Source organism: Falco cherrug, chromosome 8 (genome assembly GCF_023634085.1).
Source record: "Falco cherrug isolate bFalChe1 chromosome 8, bFalChe1.pri, whole genome shotgun sequence".
Classification (NCBI taxonomy): Eukaryota; Metazoa; Chordata; class Aves; order Falconiformes; family Falconidae; genus Falco; species Falco cherrug.
In genome coordinates this window covers 7810609-7837185 of record NC_073704.1, presented here as the reverse complement: position 1 = coordinate 7837185, position 26577 = coordinate 7810609, and the positions used below count along the sequence as shown (strand labels likewise).

Here is a 26577-nt window from a genome sequence, read left to right as displayed (position 1 = left end):
ATTACCGTTTTGCCCGAGACGACTAAACTACCGAAACACTAAACCATCACAGATCCATCAAAGCATCACTGAAAACCTGCGCCTTAACACACAGTGCAGCTGAGTGAGAGACAGGGTCCAGAAGCAGACAGAAAGCAAAGAGGGATGAGCTCGGGGCTGCTGTGATATTTTGCCTTAAAACTGCTTGCAACGTAACAGTTAAAAAGGGTAGTATGTGACTGAACACTCCCATTAGAAAAGTGGCTTCCTTCCCCAGCTTCCTATTTAAAAAGCACCTGCTATTACAAGGCATTTCAGAAAACAGCAGACCTATACAGCAGAAAATATTTATTTTGGAAACGAACAACATTTTTCAAATGAACTTTAGACTCTGTGACTAACCATAACACAAAGCCTCTTTCAACTTCCACTCACAGATAAAACTGCAAGTTTGTAGGGAGCTGAAAGCAAGCAAATCAGCCATTCTAAACCCAAGATTTGCAGAAGTTAGCTATCGCTCCTTTGCCTTCTCCTCCCAGGCAGCCTGTCCCACCTCACCCCTGACTCATTCAGCACTCTGGAGCAGGAGCAAGAGAGTCTGGCAAAAAGGATGCTGCAAAACACATGCAAGCTCAACTTTTTCCAAACCTCAACGCTTACTGCGAAGTTCGAGAGGTCTGGTGTGTTGCATCAAGTCAGCAAGGGGAGAAGGAGAGAACAATCCTCATCATCGCTACACTGATTTATCACCATTACACAAGCCATGCTCACAACCCACCTTCCCACATCACACAAAGAATTAGTGCAAGACCTCAAATCAATGGGACCTAAATCAGGGCAGAACCGACATGCCTCCGAGGCTACCATGACATTTTATTGAAAGCAAAAAACTCCAAGCTATATGCAAATATCAATTTACTAATACTTCTCTATTTGAGGTATGGAAAGCTGAAATTTTTAGCTTTGCTAAAACTGGTAATACTACATTTTTTAAAGAACATTCACCCAGGAATAAAAATGTTCTCAGTCTTTGCAAAAATCTTGCCCTCTGGCTATATTCTCATTTGTGCTTCCTGGATGAAGCCAAGAACCTCAAGTACATTTTCAGAGCTTCATCAGGTTCCCATCACCTCCAGCACGTACTTCAAACTCAAATGATTGTACTAGAAACAGTATTTTCGAAGAAGCCCATGCAGAATTCAGGAATCAGAAAACAATTTAGCTACAGCTAAGAGACCTGCACTTCCTTCCTTACAAACCTACTCTAATGCTTTTTGTACCCACTATTTTACAGCACACAAGCGAGCCCAGCTACAAGGGGAATTTGCAAAAAGAATCCACTTTTGCAAAACACCTCTTGTTGCATCTTCACATTTTTCTCGCTTGGTCTGCGACACACTCTAGCAAGCCACATTGTAAACAGACTCCCTGCTAAACGTCTGCATTCAAACACTGAAGAAATTACTCTCTCTTCGTATTCTGTTCCGTATTAACACCATAACCTCCTACTGCCTTTTCACAAGCTGGGAAAAGAAAGCTGGAGGCCAGTTATCCCATCACGGCTTTTATTCTTTTTCACCTTTGGACCACTTCCTAAGGTAAACTCAACCACATTAGTGACTGAAATTCATTACAAGAATTGGGTTTTTTTATGTTTGGAAAAACACTGAAAGTCAAAAACACTTAAAGATCTAAAACGTACTTCAAAGCTAACAAGAAGGGTGTCAGCCTCTACTCTAGCAACAACACTAGCACACGCTCTTAAAAAAATAATTAACACAATCAAGTGCAGCCTTTAAAGTATAATAAAATGCAGCCGTTTGGAACCAGTACAATGGAAAGACAGAAAGCAAACAACTACAGCCTATGTATCTTAACAAAACCACCCAAAAAAGCAGCAGCAGAACACGCTACACTAAATGCACGCTTCCAGCATCTTGGAAGTCAGAGGGACCAGCTCTACCCCCTGTGTAAAGCTGTTCTGTCAGAGCCTTGTGATGGCCCCAGCGCTATCTCACACGCTGCTGCCCCAACCACAGCGCAAGCTTCACCTTCAGGGTGCAAAACTGGCAGGTTTTTCTATTTTTTCCATTTGGAGACTTTGCCTTTAATTCTGCGAAATCCAGTGTGCTGTGAAAATCCTCTGGCATCTCCCCACCACCCTCTGCTAGACCAGAGCATGGTACCAGAAGCGGAAAAAACCAAAGGACAACAGGCACCAGCCAGCCAGATCTCTAAATATTTAACAATCCTGTTCTCAGGGATGGAAGTGACAAGGCTGGACTTGGCATATTTACCTGTCTGACACGGGCTGATTTTCTGACGTTACAACAAGACCCACCATTTCTGTTCAACTTGCTAACCAAAAGCGGCACTTGGCACGAAGAAAGGAGAACTCAAACGGTCTTCAGGATAGCACACACAGGGACAACATGCGGTTAGCACATCAAGTCAGCTACTGGTGCAGATCTAAACAATTTTTGGCTGCTCCTCCCCGTTTAAATGGATTTATTTTTTCCCAGGCAAAGGCAGACACCAGGACAAGCACAGTGCACACTGCAGCTGCTGCCAACAACTGTAGCAGGCCCCATCACAGCTACAGAATTTTGTAATTTTTTTCAGCTACAGTGCGTAAGAGTTCACATCCCAAACCGAAAACAAAGCAAACCCCAAAATAAACATCACTGTCTTACTAATTGAAGGGATTTGTTGCTTCAGGAAGGCCGACATAAACCACTGCTGTGGGGTTAAGAACATATTTTTAGCTCTCGGTCCTTCCAACATTTTTACTGAGACTGCGTGAGCAAGCCAGAGTCCGGCTACCCATGTTGCATCAGTAAAAGCTCTATCTAGGAAGTAGGTTTTACACATAAGTTTATCTGAGATGCCACAGGACATTTGTATTAACTAAATCTCAACAACACAGGGTTTTCTTCTCCCGCACCAAGCTTTTCCTTCCCTGTGCAGCAGCAGCCAGTAAATTTTCACAGTTGTCTTCCACTGCGTTGCCTCACCATGCTGGGCTGGGCACAGACGCCCTATGTGACAAGAAACTTAACAAGCACAACTGAGTATTAACTGATAAGCTAAAATAGTTTTCTGCCTAGTAATTTTTCAGCCGAGGGTTTGTGCTCTGACTACAAGTACGCCCTGCAAGGTCCACCACATGGGCAGTAGCGGGATGCATGTGCAATACATTACACAAACTCCAGCCTTCTCCCTGCAATGGCCTGTGCAGAACACAGCACTTACCACACGGTGTATCACAAGAGCAATAGTTTCCTTTAGCGTTCATAAGGGAAACAGCCTAGCAAAATAAAAGTAGAATTTTAATAGAGATACCTATTTTTATTTTAAGAAACCTGACATGGTATTAAAACCACATTTTTAAATTGTCGTTGCTGACCTTTCCATTTAATTCATGGAAGTGGGGGGGAGGGTGTTTGCCATCCTGCAGGTTACATTGTCAACTCACCATTCTAGCTGTAAGAGAACAAAAGCCTGAACTCAACAGCAAAGGCATGGGGGAAAAGGGAAGGGTTCTGAAACCAAAGGAAAAACAAGTATTTCCAAGTTAACTGTCTTTACCTTGCTCTAGGAAACTGTGTTCCCAGAAGGTATGACGTATGAAAACTCCCCCCAGTGAGGGTTAACTGCAGCCCAACACGCTGGGAAAGGCTCCAAGGCACTGCTGCAACAAGCACTGGGCTTCAAGGAAGCCAGGCCAGGCCGCTTTAGAAAGCACTTCTCTGCCACAGCACTAGACACACAACTGAATACAGGGGTTTTTTTCAGTCTCCATTCTTTAAAGCTTCCAATATTTCAATAATCAAGGAAAAAAAAAAAAAACAGCCGCATTTGAAATCTAATCCACAAATTACACTTGAGCGTGTGTTTAATGACTATCTTAGCCAGCGCACTTAAACGGCCATCAGTGTCACATGCTGCCACTGCCATCTTTGAGATCAGCCTTTCCAAGAAGGCAACAAGTTTCCATTTGAAACGTGGTCCCAAATGATGCTGTAACGTTGTTTCAACCACATTCCAGATTTCTTTCTCCTCAAGAGCTCATGTCACCCCGCCCCAAGATTAGTAAACCAGCACCAAGTTGCACCTCACAGAAAAGAGAGCTGGAAGAAGAAACATGCCTCCTGCTCGGTACATTTTGTGTAGGGAAATCCAAAGCTAGTTTAGTACAGAAGCCTTCAGATAAAGTAAATGTACTTATTATCCATACATGCAGGAGAGTAAGGAGACAGACCTTTGGTCTCTGGTTGTAACTCTAAAAATGAGGTATTCCCAGCAGGGAAATCTCTACATTCGACACAACTGTTAATCTTCTTCCATGTTTATGGATAAACAAGACATTAAATATCCTAAATACCGACAAAAGCCAGCCAAGAAAATCCAGCTCATTTGTAAGAGGTGATTTGGGTGATTCGCAACATCCGAAATCCAAGTCTCCAGATCATTTAATTTAAGGCAGAGGTAACACAGTACATATCAGCTGGTTCCAATTAACACTTCACCTTTATCACCTGCAAAAGTATTTCCTTATGGGCTGAGAACCACCCATTACTCATGCCTCTGCTGACTCACGGAAATATTAATCAGCCCTTGAAAGGTGCTGTTCCACCATCTTATGCAAATTACTGCCAAGTCATGGAGAAAAGGAAACCAGAGTTAACCATGATTTAACAAGATATATCTGGGTACATAAAAGAATATTCACTATAAAATAAAATCAGAATAAACAGTTCTAGACCCTCTGCTTATTTATGTTAAAAGGCGGTTCTTGCAGTTAGTACAATGCACAGTAAAAACAGCAGAAGAATACGGTTTCCAGGTAATCCATACTGCCCAGCTGATCTTCCTCTTACTCAGACAATAAGATGAATATCTCATAACAATTTGCTCAACCTTATCTGCCTCAGTGCCAGCCTCCAGTGCAAGTGTCTAACACATCATCTGGGACTGGCCAGTTCACTGGGGCTGCAGGTTATCAAGAAACCTAATGGAATAAAAATATCACATCATGCTGCCCTTTCCTCTGGGAGCAGCTGTAGAATCAATATAAGGCTAAGAAAAAGGTGAAAAGGCAGACAGCAATTCTATGCAGGATCATCTTGCTAGGTCGCATTACAAAATTAAATGCTGAACACAAGCCTACTGTTTTTATAAAAAAAACTGGGCAACAGGCACTTACCAACTTGAAACGTGACCATCTACTCGGGTCAAAGTGCTGTCCTGCAGCAAGCCCTCGCGTCACTGCTGCCTCGGAGCCAGACTGAAGCAGATGCCTCCAGGCCCCATAAATGGTGTCTCCATGCTGACCAGATGCTTCTCGTAAGGTAATTATAATTAAGCCTGCTCATCATTACAGCTGACATACACATTCAACATGCCCTGCTCTATCCCACACACACCATGTATATGTACCAGAAATTTTTTCCTTCCCAGTTTCTAAATAGCTAAACAAGGTGTACAGACATGTTTGTGATCTACAACAGTCTGGAGCAATTTTCATCACTGGAAATTATGCTGAGGCTACACCAGGAAACAAACCAACTTGTAAACTGTGTTATCTGTTTAACAGCCTTAGGCATCATAATACACACACAACAAGAACAAAAGTTATCTAGCAAAGAGTTAGCTTAAAAACACACAGCCAGCATTGCAGTAGAAGTCAGCATAGCATCATCTGACCGAAAAACCCACAAAACCAACAAACCACACCACCCAGGCCGCCTTTCACGTGCGAGGTTTTTTTTTTTTTTTTTTGAAAGTTCATACTTTGCCTGCAGAAACTAAACCATCAAACTGAATCCTGTCCAGCTGATAAATGAGGGAATGGTCCTGGGGGCATGTCTCAACATGATTTTATAATCACCCCAACACACAGGTATTCATGCCAATCAGTAGCACCTGTAACTAGTGAACTGATTCATCCAATCCACTTTTAAATAATTCAAATAGTTACAATTTTTTTCCCATTAAAAAAAAAAACAAGCAGCATGCAGTCACAGAGGGTTCTCAAACAATTACTGAATGAAGAAATCTCTGTCCAGGCAAGTCTCTATGAAGGAAGAGTCTGAGATAAATGCAGTAAGAAACCCACTATGGATTTGAGGCTGCAAATTGTGCCTCAGAATTAAACACCTACTGAAGATCACATCTAACACCTCGAGAATTGAAAACTGCTGATCACTCTAAGCACCACACCATCACACCTTGAAGTATCTACTACCGTTGACAAGGTTTTGATCTACTGTTCAAGTAATCAAGCTTTATCACCTATGCAACTAACCTGTTCCACACAGCCTGCCCCTCCATCCTTCTCAAGTACTCATCATCTGCTCTGCTAATTCACACCAGAACAGCTTACTCCCCTGCAACAGCTTACTAGGAGACTTAACCAAGTCTGTTAGTTGTCAATAAATCTGTAAATACAAAGTCACTCTACTTTCCTGTTGTCTTCCAGCCTTCATCATCACCCACTACCCATTAGCCCAACACCTGCTGCACTGAGGTAAGCAAGCTGAAGTTTTTTTTTTTTTTGCGTGTTAGAGACACACACGTACACAAGACAACCCATCATCCACCAGCCTGAATTTAATCTAAAAGCTCAATTGCCAAGAGGAGAAAGAAAAGGACCACCAGTCCTCGTGCCCTTGTAACAGACAGCCACCATCTTCAGAAGTCATTTAGCTGTTTCCTCGAAGTCTAAAACATTGTAGAAGTCTCACTATTCATGAAGCTAAGAGAAATATGAGTGGAAGTGATCACAAAATACAATGAGGAAAAACAACAAAACAATGTAAAAACACCAGCTCTGCTGTTTATCCAGCCAGACGACTACCTTCCCATGCATCCTGAAGGACGTGGCAAGAAAATTTTACCTCCAGAATGACAGGGGACCTGGACAGCTACAGCCCAAGAGTAGTTAACACAGGTCAAGGTGGGGGGATTTTCATCTGAAGAAAAAAAGCAAGCTTATGAATGTTGAAAGGTGAATTCAGATAGCTAAACAGTCCACCTGCAGTCATGCACTTTATCGTTCATATTAAATAGAAAAGTCACTACAATCTTTATTTTTACCAAAAAAAAAAAATGCTGAACTTCAAAAGGAACTGCTGGAAATCACATCTTAAAAAATGGAAAGCTGACAACATCACCCTATTCAAATTTGCAGATTTGAATGTAAAATGTCAGAGATTAATCAGATTTGGGATTACGAGATTTTCTGCATAAACAAAAGAATGAGCAATGTAAGTTTCCAATACTTCGATGCAGACGTATTTGAAAGCTAGTATCCTAGCCTGTTACACAACGCAAAAATACAGTAAGCATTAAATATTTTGAAGTTACCATGAAAGAAGTTGTCAATTAGACCCTCAGAAAATCAGCCTTCTATTCCAAAAACCAAAAAAGATGAGTGCCCCCTCAGCAAATCTGCAGACACCACCAGGCTGTGCGGTGCAGCCTGCAGGCTGGAGGGAAGGAATGCCACCCAGAGGGACCTCGGCAGGCATCAGAGGTGGGCCTGTGCGAACCCCACCAAGTTCAGCAAGACCAAGTGCCGGGTCCTGCACCCGGGCTGGGGCAACCCCCCATATCAATACAGGCTGGGCAGAGAGCGTATCGAGAGCAGCCCTGAGGAGGACTTGGGGTGTTGGTGGATGAGAAGCTCAGCCTGGGCCAGCAACACGCCCTCACAGCCCAGAAAGCCAGCCGAACCCTGGGCTGCACCAAAAGCAGCGTGGCCGGCAGGTGGAGGGAGGGGATTCTGCCCCTCTGCTCCGCTCTGGTGAGACCCCCCCAGCAGCGCTGCGTTCAGCCCTGGGGCCCCCAGCATAAGAAGGTCCATGGACCTGCTGGAGCGGGTCCAGAGGAGGCCACGACGACCATCAGAGGGCTGGAGCCGCTCTCCTGTGAGGGCAGGCTGGGAGCTGGGGTTGTTCAGCCTGGGGATGAGACGGCTCCGGGGAGACCTTACGGCAGCCTGCCAGGGCCTGAAGGGGCGGCAAGGAAGCTGGAGGGGGCTTTTTACAAGGACGTGTGGGGATAGGGCAAGGGGCAATGGCTTTAAACTGACAGAGGGTAGATTTAGATACAGATATTAGGAAGGAATTCTTTGCTGTGAGGGTCTGGCCCAGGCTGCCCAGAGCAGCTGTGGCTGCCCCATCCCTGGCAGTGTTCAAGGCCAGGCTGGATGGGGCTTGGAGCAACCTGGGCTGGTGGAAGGGGCCCTGCCTGTGGCAGGGGGGTGTAACTAGGTCATCTTCAAGGTCCCTTCCAGCCCAAACCGTTCTGTGATTTTATGCTCTACTGGCATTACAGACAAGCGTTCACATTAAACATGCCACAACACTACAGCAAAAAAGCCTGAACACCCATGCCAAAAAACATAGGGAGACTGAGCCCCTCAAGCTATGTTAAAACACAGCCTTTATCAAAAGAGCAATCCCTAAACCTGAGTCGAGCTACTCCAAACCACAAAAAATCCCCTACCTCCCCCCTAAACGTAAAATCAACAATAAAGGAGAAACACGATGCCGTTCTTTCAAGGCTCCTTCAGCACAGGATGTTTTCTCCTTGCAGCAATTCAAAGGCTGTTGAAGTTCTTTTCAGTAATTTCCAAATTATTTTCAGAATTGATTTATAACATGCCCAGGGACAAAAGCTACCAACAGCACAAGAGTGTACCGAAAACTTGAACTTTGTGTTTCATTCTTCACGTATGCTGCCCTAATAGCAGGGCTAGAATATGCTGAACGCATCTGTACAACTCCAGTCCGATGCCCGAGGTGTCAATGAGAAGACCCCAACTGGGCTGCCAACCTCCTGCAGGTTCAGAAACCAGTTTCTGCAATTCTCCAAGCATATCCCATACTTAAATAATCTCTCACTTTATACAAAATTAAACAGCCTTAGTTTCTAGCTCTAAAATCTCCTATAGAAATTAAACAATACACTCATTCTGAAGATTCAGGTGACCAGAAACAAAGACTGCAAAAGCTATGCTGTAATTCAAACTGCATTTACACCAATTGTCTCCACTTAATGTAGCGGCCCAGAGACACTCCTCAAAAATGTTGCCAGCATCTCTGATAGAAGCACTAAAACCCCAACAAACAAGAAACCAAACCCAAACAAAAAAAAACCCAAACAAAACCAAACAACATAAACCAATCTAAACCCCCCCAACAAAACAAACAAAAAAAGTCTCACAACCACTTTGTGGCTCAAGGTTTTAAGCTCAAGTCACATGCTGGAAAAAACAGGACATCAACATGAAAAAAAAATGAGAGTGCTAGAAGACTGCTTATTTCAACACCCATGAATCTTCAGCTAATTTTATTGGTTCCACAATCATATTTTCCTAGGTTTGGCCTCTTGGGTGTACATTCTACTAAGCAAACAAGAAGAAATAAAGGTGGTAAAACTGATTTTAAGTGATTTCATGACTTGGAGTTTAACAAAAGTGCTTTTATAACTCACAACCTCCCTCCCTGCCTCCCAAGCCCAGAAGGAAAGCACACAGGAGTGGAGGAAAACAGTGCACGGCCTGACTCCAAACTCATACCAGACAGCTCACTAGCCTAGACACAGCCATAAAATTATTAAATATGCCAGAAGTGTGCCTGAAATGAAGACAATTCAGCCTGACTTAGGTTTTTTATAAATATTCATATAATATATAAAATTATTTGATAAAATATATATGTAAATAGATCATATGCAACATCCCTGAATAATGCCAAGCCATGAAAAAAAGGAATTTAAAAAAAAAACAACACTCCACTGAGGCTGGCTGCCAAAGGTGCAAGAGCTGACAAGACCAGTTAAACTGTAGTGGTCTGAGCACAGGTGTAGCCTTGGTACATCAGGGAAGCACTCTGTTAAAATTACACAAAGCTCCCCGAGCTCTCATCCAGTACTCACGGCTTGATAGTCAAGTATTTATTAAAGGTAGTCCCACGAATGACTGCCAAAAAATATAAATGCCATTTTTATTAACGTTTACAGGAAAAAAAAAACAACCCAAACTTTCTTTATGGTTTCACTGTGATTTCTGTTCCGTTTTTACTACACATTTCTGCAGCAAGCACTTCCAGCATCCTCCCCCGAGGACCGGTGGCGTTGCCAGAGCAGTTCTGTCACGCTGGTACCACGGTGGAGGCCAAGGGACAGCACATGTAAACAGAAAAGGCCAGCAGTGTTTGTGATGCCTGCAGTGACACATTCCTGGGATTATTCTGCAAGAAAGGAACTCAGATCAGGTCCAAAAAGAAATGAACTTTCTACTTTGAGTTTGAACCGTGTAACCCTGCTGTAATGGAGTGCACGCACCATGCAAAAACAGTAGTACTGGGAATTTCCTGTGCTGAATAAATTTGCAAAATTCTCTCAAATTTTTCTGGGTAACACAGCTCGCTCTCCTGCAGACCGAGTGAGGGAACAGTTAAATTCCTCTTTTTCTTCCTCCTACTGCATCAGTAGCAGCCGCGTGAGCGGGCTGGCAAAGGAGACTGTATGCAGACATGACAGCAGATAGGGCTGGAAAAGCCAACACTGAGTAAACACACACACTGCTCAGAAGATACCTTACCAGCAAAACACCTGCAGCACAACCACGCAAGCAACACGGTATTTTGAGACAGGACACTGGCTTTGAAGAAAACTAGAACTAAAGGGAGATATATTAAAATCCTACGCTTGTGGGAACAGGGTTACACACATTTGGTAAGTCAACAGTATACAGCAACCAGCTCCATCACCCACTACTAAATGCTGTCAAGCTCCCAGCGTAAGCTGGTTTCATCAGCAGTACTTTCACACAGAATAGGTGGCGTGTCCCCTTCACACTTTATCCACGCTATATATGGCCAACGTGACTACAGTTGATGTCTCAGCCTGGGGGCCCTAAAAATACGAACTAGCATGCATGCTCCCATCACACTCCATTTCTTCTTTATTTGGGGATGGAAAAGGATTTGTTATCAGCCAATTCCTTACATACTTCGCAAGGGTAGAGGTTAAGGCAAGCTGTGACAGGAACATACTCTGTAAGTACAAAGAACGAGGAGCTTCATCCCAACTCTCTTAGAAGGAAAGAAGGGATGGGGGTAACTGCAGAGACCTGGATGCACACTGCCTACTCCTCCGCCAACGTAACTTCCAGGAGTGACTCTAAGAACAATTTCCTTCAGCGTGCCTATTTCTTTTCTAAGTCACCTGAATAAAGGGATTCCTAGGGGAAAGCCTACAATGTGCCCACACACACGTTAAGGATCTACAGAGATTTCACTGCTAAGTTTGAATGATACAGTGTGCTTACACTGAATACCAATATATATGACTAGAAGTCCATAACCCACAAGCACAACCGAATCTCAGTTTTCGTGGGAAAAGGCACATAATCAGGGGAGGAGTTAACATACTATCACTTAACACAGTTACCCAAAGCAAAACTGTAATTAACGCGGCAACTAAATCCCTCTTCACTCTGGAGTTCTCTGCTTTTAAAAGCCGGTTTCTGTTTCCCCTACCAAACTATTGCCAGCTAAGTCCTCCTTCCCAGATGTTCTCACATACCGCCTGGCGCCCTCAGGACTGCCAGGAGCAATCATATTCATTCTGCAGATGTTCCAGTGGTTGTGTGAATCAGAGACAAGACACTGCAACACAGACAGTTGCATCACCTGGCTCAGCAGCATCATCACCTTCTTCCTGCCACCAACAGGGATGAACCTGTTAAGGAACTGGGCTGGGAATGAGTTTCTGCAGCACGCAAGTGGAAGAAAAGGGAAAAGGGCTAATGAACAGAACTAACAGGCTTTCCAGTCTCCAGGTAAACATCATCAATAGTTCCTCACTCCTTGCAGACCTTCAGACTTGATTCAGAAGGGACAAAAAGGTCCCTCCAAATCAAGCATTGGTATTTCACTGCACCTAAACCAAGGCGGGTTTCAAATGCATCAGATGAAAACCATCCATAGACAGCTCTGCTAAAATCCCTCCAACAGAAAGTTTCTCTTCCTGAAACAAAGGATCTAGTGCAGATACTAAAAATACCAGAGACTTAGGCAGAAGAGTCTTGGAAAAAATTATGAGTGGTACTGGCATCCTGCTCATCTACCCCAGGAGGACCTGGATCGAGAATGCTTCCAGTGAAGAAGCATCTATCAAAACATCTATGCACAGCAAGAAGCATCTATTTGAAAGACGACTCCTTATGAAACGTACCTACTGCTGAATGAGAAAAACAGACCTGTACTTTAATCTGTCCTTGAAGGTATGGTTATTTGTTTCTTCTAGTAAGCTACAAGACTAAGTAGGGCATTTTTGGGTTAAAAACTGCTCTTACACAGACTGAGAGAACTAATAACAACATCTCCTCTTTATTTTAGCTTAACCACTGAAGTGTAACTTGGCAATCACAGCAGAAATACGCAGAACTGAGGACAAGGCAACACAGCACAATCACCTTACAAGAGAAAATAGCATGTCTGTCCAGGACCTCTGATATCTAAACCATAGTTAAATTGAGTGACACCACCTGTCAGACTAGAAACTATATCATTTTACACCACCATTATAAAACAGCAGCCATTGTGCTTTCATCTTACAGGCACAACTGAACTGTAAAACATTTAGATTCCACAACAACGATTTATTCTTTTTTTTTTTATTTGAATTCGGAAGTGTCTCCAAATGCTCTTCAGAAAAAGTTCTTCCGTTGTACCAGAGGAAGGTGACTGTTAGAGTAACAAGCTTTAAGATGACTGCCGTGCCCTGTGATCCGTTTCTACCTAGGAAGCCTCCTCCCTGCTTCAGCATAGAAATAGAGCCAGTTCAAAGGGCTGAAGATCAACTGCATTAGCAGGTAGTTCACTTGTACAGAGGAATCAGAAGGCACACGTATGTCTCAGCTGCTGCAGAGCTCCCACAAACCCAAGGTGCCTGACTGAAGAGGTAAAGCGGGTGGTAATATTAAAAGGCACTAATAATCTCAGGAACGCTTAAATCTGAATATAAAGCAAACCAACTACATGATTTTGCTTTTCACTCTCCACCCATTATGTTCACAAGACCAGGAGATAAGAAGGGGCAAAAAAGGGGCAGGATTCCCACAACCACATTTTTCAATGCAGTTAACACATACTCACAGTCCTTCCGTGCCTATGGTACATACATGCAGCATTAACCAAGCCTGCTTACACATCTCCACACACAGTCAAGGCGCCAAACATAGACACCTCTTATCTAATCTCAACCTACTCTTTTCATAGCCTATCATTTTCAAACAACTTCATAACGACTTCACCTTGAGTCACCCAGGAAGCTTTGCAGATATCTAAACTGAAAAATCAAGAATTTCTTCAGAGAACTTCACATCCCCTCGCAGCGGTCTCCATCCCCACCTGACCCAGAACGTGAAGTGCATCTCTTCATTCACAGCAACGCTATAACCTCAAACACCATCATCTGCACTAAGCGTTGACTTTTCAGCTAACTTACAAAAACCTAAGAATTTCTTAGACGTAAGACAAGCTCACAAATCTTTGAGAGGTTAGAATTGCATACAAGAATAAATGCTATTTTACCCAGAATTGCTCACATACAATGGCATTTAGCTAACGCCCAGGTCACCCCATGCCTTGAGACCTACAGGCGGTGGCTGCCACCAACAAGAAAGCCTCAAGTCTCAAGCACGGTGAAGAGCCAGCATTACTCTTGCTGCACGACAGTTTCCGTGTTGCACGGTTTCCCTGCATTAATACAGACCATGTGAACAGCATCGAAAGCGAACCACGTTGCACGTTTCCCAGCTGCTTTCTCACCAGTACCCAAACCGACGAGGTATGTCACTGATTTGGTTTTTGGAAAGCGGGTACGAATAGCCACGACCACCTTTGACAGCCACCAGGCACAGTCACACCTGAACACAGACAGCACTCCGCAGCAATGCTGCAAACGTGAGCTGAAAGAAGCCCTCCACTCCCATGTACTTTTAACCATTGCTTTCTTCAGAAAGGGTCTTTTTAGTGTCGCCTTCCTCCTTTGACACTTGGGAAGCAATCCTGCCACGCACAACTCCACATGGAAATGAAAACTTCTCTAGCGCTGTGCCCCTCATGTTAACTCTTAAATACCAGAAAAGCCTGGCCAACACGATGCTGTAACTGTGAAGAACTTCATCACCAGCATGACAACATCAAAAATAACACGTTCTTGCGAGGATAGGTATTAGCTTCTCCTTATTAAAACTAACTTTTCATTAATAAATTTAACAAGCAAGGACACCTTTCATACTACGAAACTAGCAGTCAACATGCAATGCATACTGAGGCCATGGAACCAAGCACCCTTTATAACAATAAAACAAAATTCATGGATGTTACTGCTGTGAAGTAACCAACCAGACAAAGTAATAGTTTGAAAAAAATTTCACTTGAAAACACACTTGACTGAGGTACCTCAGCAGAAAAACAGGACTATTGGATGTCAAACTATGAATCAAATTCACAGGTTCTTAAAGCATTGGTGTGAGTACATACCACCACAGCATCAGGCTTTTGACCCAGTATTTCAAGTATCTCCTGAAGGCCTCCTAAATAAAATAAGGTCCACCTTTGCCTTCAACTAAAGCTTGCCACAGCAAAGAGCAATCCCCATTTACAAAGCAGCACCAGACATTTAACAGGCGGAGGTTCAGGTTTAAGAACATGTAACTTGTTGTTACAAAACTGACAGCTCACTGGTATGACTTTTTGAAGATGGGAAACGCAAAGTTTAAGAGGCTAGCAAAGCCATGCGCATAGTTCAAGGAAGGTTTACCTACGGAAGGTGACATGCTCGTAATTCTACTCGCTCTCCATGGCACCACCAACACACGCTCACCACACGTGTTATGAAGCGTATTACACACATCCAGTGGGTCCCCTGACAATACGTAAAATCATACCTGTTTGAAAACAAATGGGAGTTGCTTAGTTTAGCTTCAAATTGACTCTAATCAAAAAGTTAACGCAGAATAACTTTACCAACAGGGAACACATTCATATTGAGATTCTGTTGCCCAGCATCTGGAGTCACAGAAGTCTGCAGCCAACTCCAGAAACAGGCAGAACCACCTACTGTCCCTTCACAGGAAAATTTAAGACTGGCAGGTGGATGTCTCCCACCTGAGCACTGTCATTAGGGAACGAGACTTTGGTTCTTTTAGCTATTTAGTGAAAAACAACACCTTCATCTTCATGGACTAAAGATGGGAGTCAGTGTGTAAAATCATGGATGGGCTGGAAAAAAGTTACTTCTATGTGTTTTCTACTATACAATACTTGGGGCAACAAGGTTCTCTATAAAGGACTAGAAAGAGAACTAGAAGTAAACCAAGAAATAAACATTAAGGCAAGAATTGTAACAAAGTACTTTAACGGAGCTACAACAGACAAAGAGCAGGGGACAAGAGGATATACACAGTGAAAGGGATACCAGTCACAGCCAGTAAATATCTGCCATACTGGAGGGTGAGGAAGAGCAGCCTGAGCAAGGAAATCAACAATCTGCAGCTGAGGATGTGGCAGAATTGATTTTAAACTCAAGTCAGGTTAGGAAAAAAACCAAATTTCTCTCCAAGTCCTGAGCACAACGCCCTGAAAGCTGTGAAGAACCATGCATGTTCAATTTTAACAGCTTTAATAACTGAAACTACAGAGAAGTTAAACCTTGTGTCCTCCATGAGCACAAGATAGGATTTTCCCCTGCAGGACACAGAGATCAAGACAGACAGGCTGTTGCCTTGCCAACATAAATATTTCTGTATCGCTGAACAGAAGAGCTTCTGAATTAGGATGTTGCATAAGGAACAGTTAGGTCAACATCCCAGTTTCCCAGGCAGTCTACCCCCGATACAAACGCAGTAACAGCCCTAGAAGAGCAGGAGATGTTTCAGGAGGTATGTAATTCTGACGCTCATCCCAAAGAAGGCTTTGGTTTTTGGGAGCTACAGGGAGACCATCATCTCTGCAAGAATGCTCCATAATAGCAACAGCAGCGGTGCTAAGGGCCATCCATTTTCAGGGTTCCATCTAAAATCAGACGTGCCACTTAGTAGTGAGTGAGAATGAGCAGTAACTCCATAATTTCACATCAAGACAAAGATGAAGCATCATGCTCTTAAGACCCAAATAACACATGCACCCACAGAAAGCAGCAGAGAAATTAAGGAGTGGGTGCATCTTGATAGACGCATTACATATCCTTACAAAGAGAGCTGCATTAAGTGGTTTAGCATTCACTTATGAAAAGCTTTTTCTCTTACATTTAATACATAAGCACTGCCATTAAGCAACTGTTTGCATGGCAATAAGGCAAAAAACATTGCACCGGTGTTATGGAATCCTCTTCTCAGAAACCACCCCAAGTACATACATGTACAGACATAATGCGGATATACGCGCATACTACATCCAATGCGAGAAAACACAATGGTATTTTTAGGAATCCAGATTCTCTATCAAACCAGCCAGACAAGCTGACTGACAAATATATGCAAACAACTAGGGAGGTATTATAAATAACTTGGAAGTGCCAGGAGCTGGCAGCAGTCAGCACAGTATTGGAGCTCCCCTTCATATCGAAGATGCAAAACACCAGCATCTAACGCCTCCAAGAAGGAAAGATCTGCTATGGGGCTTCACTCACTAAATGGAAACATAGCTCACAGGCATTCCAACTGCACTGCATTCTGGGTGCTGTGAAAAACAAGAACCCTTTGCTAACATGAGGATCCTTCCAAAAGAACGTTCCAGATTATTTCTTATAAATACCTCCAAGGCTGAAATTAACTTCACCAAGCTCAGGAGCCGAGGTACAACATCAGCTCATCTAAAAATAAAAGCTGTTTGATTTAACTAGAACTGACACTGCTGTATTTTTTATATTTAATTTAATAGTTCTCTCTATCTACAAGCTAGTGAAAATAAAGTTACGAATAATGCGTCTCGGGTAACTTACAAGTAACGTCTCCCATAGCGATTAGATATGACTTTGTATACCACCCAAGTAGAATATTTACAACCGGGAAATACAGATGTGCCTACCTCATAAATCCCAATTACTGTATCTGACATTCTGGCCAGGTCCTATGGGGGGTCCTCATAAAGACCTTTCGGTAATGTCTTAATACACTTAGAAATTTACTCTGTGTTATAACTTTAGACAAGTGACCTTTACATCTTCGTTTGTGCAACCTCAAAGTAAAGAGCCCAAAACATTTGAAAACAAGTACTACCCCTGAACTTAAATGTCAACTTAAGGGAACCCACTCCACAAATTTTCCCTCAAATTGAGACCGATCGAGATTTTCAAGACTATTTGCAGAAACTAAGCCTCATGACAAACATGTTGCCCCAAGTCCCTGCCCGTTCCAAACCAATTACTGCTGTTACAGCTGCAGCATGGAAAGCCAAGTCTCTGCCTTGCTTGCCTTCTTATCCCCAAAGAAAGCCTCAATAAATAACAAAGCCCACCATTTAAATTTCCCTGATGTCTTCCGTGATCAGTAAAAAAAACCCCAAAACTGTAGGAAGTTACATGACACTGTATGCTTATTATCTTGATGGTATTTGTCGCCTGTTCTATGAAAACATTTGGTACTATTTTGTCAATAAAGCTGAAGTATTTATCAAACAGTCATTATATACCAGTCTGAAACATCAAAATCATCAAACGCCCTATTTTAAACTGCCATCAAGATAATAGCTTTATGTTGGATGCTTTTCATGAACAAGATAGATGATAGTTTCTCAAGTTCAATATACTGACTTTTTTTTTCCCCTCACACATGAAAAAACCCATTCTGTATTTTTTGGCAGAAACCGCCTTTCACTGTGTGTTTACTGCAGTTGCCTAGGGGAAATCCTAACACCAATTATCAAAAGCAACACTATTACATTAATAGTCTGCATTAATGACTTTTTTTTTTTTAATCCTACACAGCTCAAAGTGAAAATGAATATGCAGGCATCTGAAAGACATTTGCACTCACTCTCCAAATATCTATTTCTAAGGTTATAACCATGCCAAAGAAAACCATAGTTACATGCTATTTCAGCTATCATCTTACACAAATCATTTGGTAACTGCATAGTTGTACTTCGGCAATGACTATTAAACCACCGGTGGTCATCAGCACAGTAGTATCAAAATCAGCTCTGCTCTGCAGAAAAGAGCCAAACTGCTCATACAAAATACACCCAAGTGATTCTTCAGCCAGTGATCTAAGAATGCAAGATCTGAACGCGACGCTACTAACGAGCTTACACTGCGTAGCATGTGACAGACTGCTTGGAAATTATAATTTGTCAAATGGAGCAATTGAAAGTTCTGGCTGCTTGAGTACTAAAGAGAGTAAGGGTTCAGCATCTGGTACAAGTGATGCCATTTTCTAGGGCAAAAGGACCGTTACATTCAGTAAAGAACTGCTAATGGCCGAAGCAGCAACGTTTGAAGTCCTCCTCACACCATGCAACTATGAGCAACTTAAACCCTTCCTCTGGTCTCAGAAAAGAGCTCACATGCTACTCTGCTTCTGAAAAAACAAATGCTCCGTCATTAACTCTAGACTCAGTAGGATTAGGAAGCAGTTCCAGAGTAACCTTATCCTTCTTGTCACACTGATCATCCTCAAATTCAAGGCAAGTAACTGGGAGAAAGGGAACAAGAACATCATGTTTTAAATGTTTCTTTTCCTTTGCAAATTGTTTTTGTTAGCTAGGCAACATTGTTACCTACAGTAGTAAACAAAGCAACCGGTGGACATCTGGCAAAACAAGAAATAAGCGAATTTCATTTACAGAGCTTCGTTTGTGAGGGAACCGGGATGAATGCCTGCACAACACTTCTACAGAAGTATTCACCCATCCGTCCCAAGAAAGTTACCCATTCCTGCCATTAGGCATTTAACTGTTGATTTAATATAGAGCAACATTGAAATTCCACACTTCTCTTCATTTTCAACAGAAAAACAAAGACCATGCCTGCTAGCATCTGGCATACACTTCAATATTGTGCAAACATTAATCCATCTCATTCTCTAATTCAGCCAGTGACCTTAATACCAGTTCAGTTCTTAATCATCTGGCTCTATCAGCGCAGCTGGCATTCATTCTGCTTGACACAAGACCTAACCAATAAATAATAATAAAAACCCCTCTTAAACAATGCTTAACCCCAACTGCAACCTATTTATCTGCTAGATTTTATTTTCATGTGTACATAACACTCACAAGAACTGCAACAGCTAGAAGAGTCCCAGAATTAGTCCATTAAGGAAAGGGACTCTCCAGTGAGGAAAAAAAAAAACCTCCACGCTTATACCAGCACAGCACCAAACACCTGCAGCTACAAAACGAAGAACTGCATGGGTTCAATCCCACTACATTTGCATTATATTGCCCAAATTCTGTGTGCTCCAGAGCTTTGCCTGCTCACCCATATGAGTACACAGAAAGTTTACTGGGCTGCTGCTGAAAATACCAGCAGCATAGAAGAGTAGTGACCATACCACGGCAGCAAACGAGGTGGCACAACTAACAAGAATTATCTCAAGCTTTGCGAGAAGAGATGGGAGGCCTCCAACAGAGATCACTCATCAGCTTCCCCCTACTTCCCATGACTGTAAACCACAGAGAGTTTGAGATAAGAGCTTAAAACTAACTCCTTTAAAACCTCAGGGGGAAAAAAAACCTTCAAAAGAGCAGTTTATAATATTATAATGATACTCCTTTTGAAAGTCTACAATTTTGATTCACAAATCAGCTTGATATATCCTAAGGAGGGGTTATTCAAACAAAGTTATCTCACAACAAAAGCAACAAGCAAGAACCACTGAAAAAGAAGCTGCTATTAAAACCCCGCTGCCCCAGAGCCATCCTCCTCTTCCTCCAGGGCAGAAAGAGTTCCTCTCTTTATGAAAGAATCATGAAGACTTCAAGGGGAAAAAAAAGTTTAGATAAGGAACATTTCCCTCGACAAGTTCTCCTAAAGACTTCCAAGGCAAAAATAGCTTCTCTTGTTTCTCTGACCTGAAGTTTATGAAGTTCCTCTTTTTCTTCTTTTTCCTTTGGGGGCAGTGGTGGTAGCTATAGAATTTTCTTGCTTCAAATAAATGAATTTACAGGTTGAATACCATGACATAAGTCTATTAAAACCAAGGGTAAGTGAACTTCAAAACTAATAATTTCATATTTCGATGGAAAGAAGTACTCCAATATTAGGACAGCAGCATCAGCACAGGACTAGCCTACTGTACAACAATTATTTTGAAGTGGACAAAAGCACTTATATATTCTTAACACAAAGCTAGCCATGAACAAACAGGCTTGCTAACATCACCCCCATAGTCTACCAGACATTACAGCAACATGTTGCAATCCTCACAAAAGTGGAGACCACGAACATCTGAAAGACAAGCACCGTTCCAGCTGGCAGACAGGCCACTTCATCTTCCCCGCCCGCACCTTCAGCTTTTCTTCTTCTAAAATAAGTTAACTTGTAGGAAAGAAATCTGATCAGCCCTTAAGTGACCTGGATCTGTAGTTGATCCTCACTGGAGTTAGGTGTTTGAATCCCTTGCCTCCCCGTTGCTAGGGCTGACAGTATGAAGAGTAATTCCCCCCAAAATCAAACTTTTCCCACTTCAGAGCGCAAGTCAAACCCAGTAACATAAATAATACGCACATGTAAAAATCCTTTACTCTTCTGCTTTGAAAGTTTTCTAACTTCAGCTTGTTCAAAAGTATTATTAACTAAGGTAGTTCGGAACAGATTTTCAAGAAATATCATACAAGCAGATGTTGCAACACCTGGGTGATAATTTCAAGTTGAATATGCCAACAAGGTACACTCTTTAAAGCTTCTACTTTATCTACAGACCTTAGGCAGGCCTCATATAGGAAGTACAAAGTCGAATAACTTACGCACACCACCAAACACACAGAATGCCAATGGTACAAGGGTGACAAGTTTCAACTCTTTCTGCAACTGGTTACACAGGGGGAAAAAACCCACGTTAAAATCAAGATTCCACCTGTGTCTCCATGATTATTCCAAAATCTAAGCATAGGATCCATAAGGAGCGTATCAATTTTGCATCAACTAAAAGCAGCAAAAGAGGAGTCTTGGCTGAACAGCATTTGTTGCAATCTTAAAGTACTAAAATACATTTGGCATGCTAATTGTAGTATCTCATCAAACATTTCTTCCTAAGAAATAATAGGAAAAAATAAATACAAATTCGTTTGAACTTGTGTTGGAAGAACACCAACAAGCAAGAGCTGAAACAGTGCACAGATTACTTTTTTTTTCTTGATAGCAAAAGCCTAAATCACACTTCTCTAGAAAAAAAGGAGAAAGCGGCAGAGCACACCGTACCTGCTAACCCATAACACAAACCTGCAATGCCGCGACCAGCCTGTAGCCCCATTGCTGGTCCCAGGGCGCATCTTCTGGAAAACAAGCCTCAAAGCTTACTTGCAGCAGATAAAATTCAACACTAGCACGTACAGGGGAAAAAAAAAACAACCTCTCTGGAACGCCTTAATGCTGCGTATCAGCAGTTACTGATTAACTGAAAGCGTCAGAAAAGCTTATCCCAGGCTGTGCTCCGTGTATGTGACTGTATGCTGTTAAAATGGAATTACAGTTTCAGCATATTGGCACAGGACAGGCATAAATAGTTGTATGAAATAACTCTCTGTTGTGGTTACCTCAAACTTTAACCAAGGTCAGACCACAATTTCCGTCAAGATTATTATAAGCCCACATGAATGTCTCTACATCAATAAAGTATTACAATCCTCAGTTACTAGGTCTAAATATTTGGCTTTGCTCCTTGTGCCTCAAACTCCAGGCATACTCCACTCGCAGCAGGACTTCTGAATCTGTAGTGGGCTGGCAGTACCGCGAACCCTCTCCAGCTCTCGCTTCCCCACAATAAACCACTCCAGCGCAAAACTAGGACATCCATCCTCTGCCGAACCTGCGCCTTACAGACAGCTTCATCTTTCTAATTAAGAACTGCATTTTTAGAATAGCAGCAACTTACAGATCGTTTACCACTTTTATAAGCACTTAGAGCTCAAAGGCTACTATAATTACTAGTTAAATGTTTCAACACAGATACCTATTAAGGATTTGAAAAGCAGCTAAGAAGAAAGCACCCCATCTTGCAATGAAGCTCTGCAACCAGCATTTCTGGTTTAACGTGTCCCAGCCAACGATACTGTGATCCTTTCAGGTCCTTACAGAAAGCAGCTAGTCAGCTTTTGACTTCCATCCCACAACAAGGTTAATTTTCAAGTTTTTCTTGTATCCTAGGGATTCAGGAACCGAGAATTCCCAATCCGATTTTCATCTAGCACTAGGAACGCTTTGGCTAGAAAAAGGTTTGTACACAGCTATACAAGCTAATGTAAAGAGCATAGCTTCAGAGTTTATGCTGTGGGTTTTTTTAAAAGCATCACACTCTGTTTAAGTTCTCTTGTGACAGAAGAGGTTTATGATGGACAAAGTATTTACATCAGCATCCACCTACTTGTCCAAAGCCAGCAGGCGTATTTCTGAGCACCATAACCCACCTCTAGAGTTACAAAAGTCCTTCCAGAAGGGGAAAGCCCCAGCGCTGCGCAGCACTGGGCCACCCAGTGACCTATATAGAACAGCACTAGAGTTCAGCTTCCACTCCATAATTAAACAAGCTGCACTTGCCTCACTCAGCCGTTCCAGAGCACAAATCAATCAACCCAGAGAGAGCCTGTTGGTTCAGGAGGCACACAGCCCCACCTGCCCTCCTCACAGCTGCCAGGCAATGCCCTTACCATGCAGTTCCAATCCTGCCATACCCATTGCTGGTACAACCACCAGGTACCCCAGGGCAGCATCTCCCTCTCCTCAGGTGTAAGGGCCCTCGCACCCCACTGCCCCCCATCCACCGAGGCACACCTCTGCAGCAACCCCCCGCCGCCCAGCCCCTCGGGTGAGACAAGGAAGGGCACCTTTGTGGGGGGACCCATTGATGCTCTCGGAGCTGGACTGCATGTCCACGGTGGCTCTCCTGAGGCTGCTGAAATAAGCCCTGGACCTGGAGAAGCTGCTGCGGGGGGACCGCCCGTGGGGGCTGCCGAAGAGGGCCGCGGCGCTGTCCTTGCGGGCGAAGATGCCGCTGAAGAAGCGCAGCAGCCGGTGCTCGTGTGCGGCGGCGGGGCCCTCCCGCCCCAGCCGCTCCGAGAGCCGCTGCAGGTCGCTGTTATCCAGGGTCCGGTTCTTGCTCTTGCTCCGCTCCCAGCGCTCCAGCTGGGAGAGCGGGTCCGCCTGGCTCAGCACCTCGCCCACGTCCAGCGTGTTGCGCTTCTCGGGCGGCCCGGCGGCGGGCGGCGAGCCCCGCGCCCCGGCGTCCCGGCCCGGCGGCGGCCCGGGGAGGCAGCCCGAGCTGCTGTGCCGCCGCACCCGGCCCGCCGCCCGCGGCAGCTCCCCGCCGCCGGGCCAGTGCCTGAAGCTGAAGCTCCGCCGCAGCAGGCCCGGCTGCCGCCAGGGGCTCTGCCCCTGCTCCCCCGCCGGCGGCGCCTCGCCCCAGCGGCCTGCGGGCGGGCCCCGGGCCCCCGGCCCCCCGGCCTCCTCCCCGGGGCAGACGGCGGCTCCGGCCCCGCCGCAGGCGGCCGCCGGCTCCCCGCCGCCCCGCGGGCCGCCCAGGGCCAGCTCGGCCGGGCCGGGCTGCCCCGCTCTCCGCGGCACCTTGAGGCGGCCCAGCTCCAGCTGCCCGGTGCTGAGGGTCCTGAAGTTGCGGAAGCCGCAGGGGCTGGGGACTCGGTCCCGCTCCTCGCCCTCCTCCTCGCCCTCCTCCTCCTCCACCAGCAGCAGCCCGGCCCTGGTGAGGCTGGAGGAGCCCGGCGCCCGGCGCCCCCCGCGCCGGGGCCGCTCCGGGCCGGGATGGCCGCCCTCCGGCCCCAGCAGCTCCTTCTTCACCATGGTCACGGAGATGCGGTACACGGTTTTCCGCTGGGGGGTCCCCCGCTGCATCCTCTCCGGAGAGGAGGCGGCGGCCGGCGGCTCGCTGCTGTCCAGGAGATACATGTCCCTGGCGGCTGCTCTCCCCGCTTCAGGCAGCAGCATCCAGCCCGGGCATCGCGGCGCGCCCGCCGCCGGAGATGGAGGTGCCGGGAAGATGTGGGTTGCCGGAGCCGCGAATCGAAATGCAGAACCACAAACCGCTGCAACCCAACGATAACAGTAACAACGATGAAAAAAAAACAGTAATAATAGAGAAACCGCGCGGGGACTCCCCCGGCTGCAGGGTTAGGCGGCCCCCGCTTCAGCGGCGGCTCCGCTCCGGCACCGCTCCCCGCCGGCGGCCGGCGTCCATGGAAGCGCCATCCAGCCCTGCCGGCCCCCGCCGAGGAGACGTCGAGGGACGAGTTAAATCCATGCAGCAGCCGCATGCATCCTCCTGCGGATCCCAAAATGCATTGCTGGGCAGAAGCAGGGTCCGGTATTCACGGGATTAGAGCAGCAGCAGCCTTCAATTTCATTGTTTACAGCAAGGCTGCACGTTTGCGGATCCTGCGCCCTTTTTTTTTCCCCCTCCGCCGGGTAAATCCGATCAGTATCCGTCCCCAGGGCAGCGGAGCGGCGGGCAGCGGCAGCCCGCCGCCCCGGCTGGGCTGGAAGGGGGCCCGTTTGGAAACGAAAACGCCGCCGTTGCGGAGCGCAGCGGGTGCAGGAGCGCCCGGCCCCAGGCGCACGCCCCTGGGCGGGCAGCGCGGCGCAGCGCCGGGGCGGGCGGGCAGCGCTCGGCCGCGCAGCCGGGGCTCCCCCAAGCGCCGGACTGGAGCACCCGGCCGGGAGCGGGAGGGAGCGGCGAGCACGATGCGGGGGAGGGGGGGCGTGCGGCAGGCGCTGCAGGCCAGCGGGCCCACCCGGAAGCCCCTCACGCATCGCTGGTTTTCCTTCTCCCGCACCCACCCTCCTCAGCGGGGGGACGCTGCTACCCCTCGCCCTTGCCGGCTGCTGAGTCCCAGGGCTTACCCAGGCCCACGAAAGGGCAAAGTGCGCATTGCCCATGAACTTAACCCCACCTAAGCTCAGCCCGCTGTGCATCCCCCCCCATCCTGGGTGCAGGGCAAATCGAGGGCAACACCACCTTCCTAACAACAAAGAGTCCAAACTACCCAGAACTGCTTTATTTTTTCATCTGTGACAACTGTGACTGTCCTTAATAAACGTCTTCTTAACCGTAATGCTTTGCACAGGTAAAAAGCCACATTACTCCTATGGTTACTTGTGCAAAAACCCTGACCCACCACACCCTTCACAACCACTGGTTCCAACAGAACCTGGCACTTCCACAAAACTGGAAGGCAGTGTCATACATGCTCCTTCCACACCCAGCTGGCCAATTCTGTAGCAGTACAGATGAGGAATGCTGAAGTAATTAACAACAAACAGATGCCCACACTAAAAAAAAAAAGTGGTAAGCCAGCCACGATGGCAGACACCAGAAGTTAAACAGTATTAGGAAGAAGGTTTCTAGGATTCCACGCATGATATGCTTTTAAAAGTCAAGCTTCAAAAACTACCTTCAACGGCCTTGTACGTCCCTTTCAAGGCTACAATCAAACATCTTTCACCAAAGCCAGCAAGGTTCAAAACCAGTAAACACCTCAAAATGAAGGAAGGTGAAAATGTATCTCAAGCAGAAGAGAACCTCAAAGCTATCAAGGCAACTCACTCCCAGGACGGATTCAAAAATCAGCCAGAAGAGAGCAGAAGACAAAAGCTTCTGCTTGGGTGTGCTCCCCAAACAAGCACCACCGTTCCAGACCACGAGACAGACGTGGCGCAAACGGGGCAGGACCTGCCCTCAGGAGCATTTCCAGGTGGGAGGTTGTGCTCTCACACCAGATGCACCCAAAACTAAAGGATGCTCTGGGTTTCAGCTACTAGATGTAACAGTTTATTGGTAATACTGGGATCCTGCTGCACATGCTGCAGATTGATTACCAGTTGGAACACGGTGAATTACTTACTTCTCTAAATCACTTCTCCAGATATGACAGATGCTGTTGTCTTTAACACTGAATAATTAACATTTATTATTCATTTCTGCTCCATTCGTCACTGGATAGATTTGAACACATACCATCAGTAGGCACTTGATCAAGACCAGCCCTAGAGAAACTGTCTTAAGTACAACCCAACACGAGCTGACGACCAGCCTGAAAAGAGTTTCCAGGTCCTTCTAGATGCCTGCTCACCACCATGGAAGGGCAGTAGATTTTTTCCATTTCTCTGACATCTAAAAGGCCGCTTCCAATATGGATTTCTAAAGGGGGGAAGGCCTCGTTATGAAAAATGGGGGTAATGAAAAATGGAGGAATAGTAATTTTAAAAGACACACGCTTTACCTAGTGCCCAGCGGTTAAAGCCCGGAGGCTCCAGCCGTGTAACCCGTGAGGCGCCGACATCTGCCTCTTGCCGCTCGCATCCCCCAGCCGGATCCGGGCCGCGCTTTCCAGCGCGCCGCTCGCAGCC

The 26577-nt window shown here is 45.3% G+C and overlaps 1 protein-coding gene across 14 annotated transcripts in view; it reads right to left on the bottom strand.

The window, feature by feature from the left end:
- The window catches only part of AGAP1 (ArfGAP with GTPase domain, ankyrin repeat and PH domain 1), a 382691-nt gene that overhangs the window by 273588 nt on the left and 82526 nt on the right, over window positions 1–26577 (bottom strand). For 3 of the 14 annotated variants that reach the window (XM_055719294.1, XM_055719299.1, XM_055719300.1), the window contains exon 1: window positions 23046–24778. The exons of 5 other annotated variants lie outside the window; for them this stretch is intronic. In XM_055719294.1, coding sequence (XP_055575269.1) covers window positions 23046–24159 — 1114 coding nt within the window. In that variant the 5' untranslated portion in view covers window positions 24160–24778. Of the gene's footprint in view, window positions 1–23045; window positions 24782–26577 lie in introns of those variants that run through there. 6 more of the 14 variants (XM_055719292.1, XM_055719297.1, XM_055719298.1 and 3 more) reach the window with 4 other exon arrangements.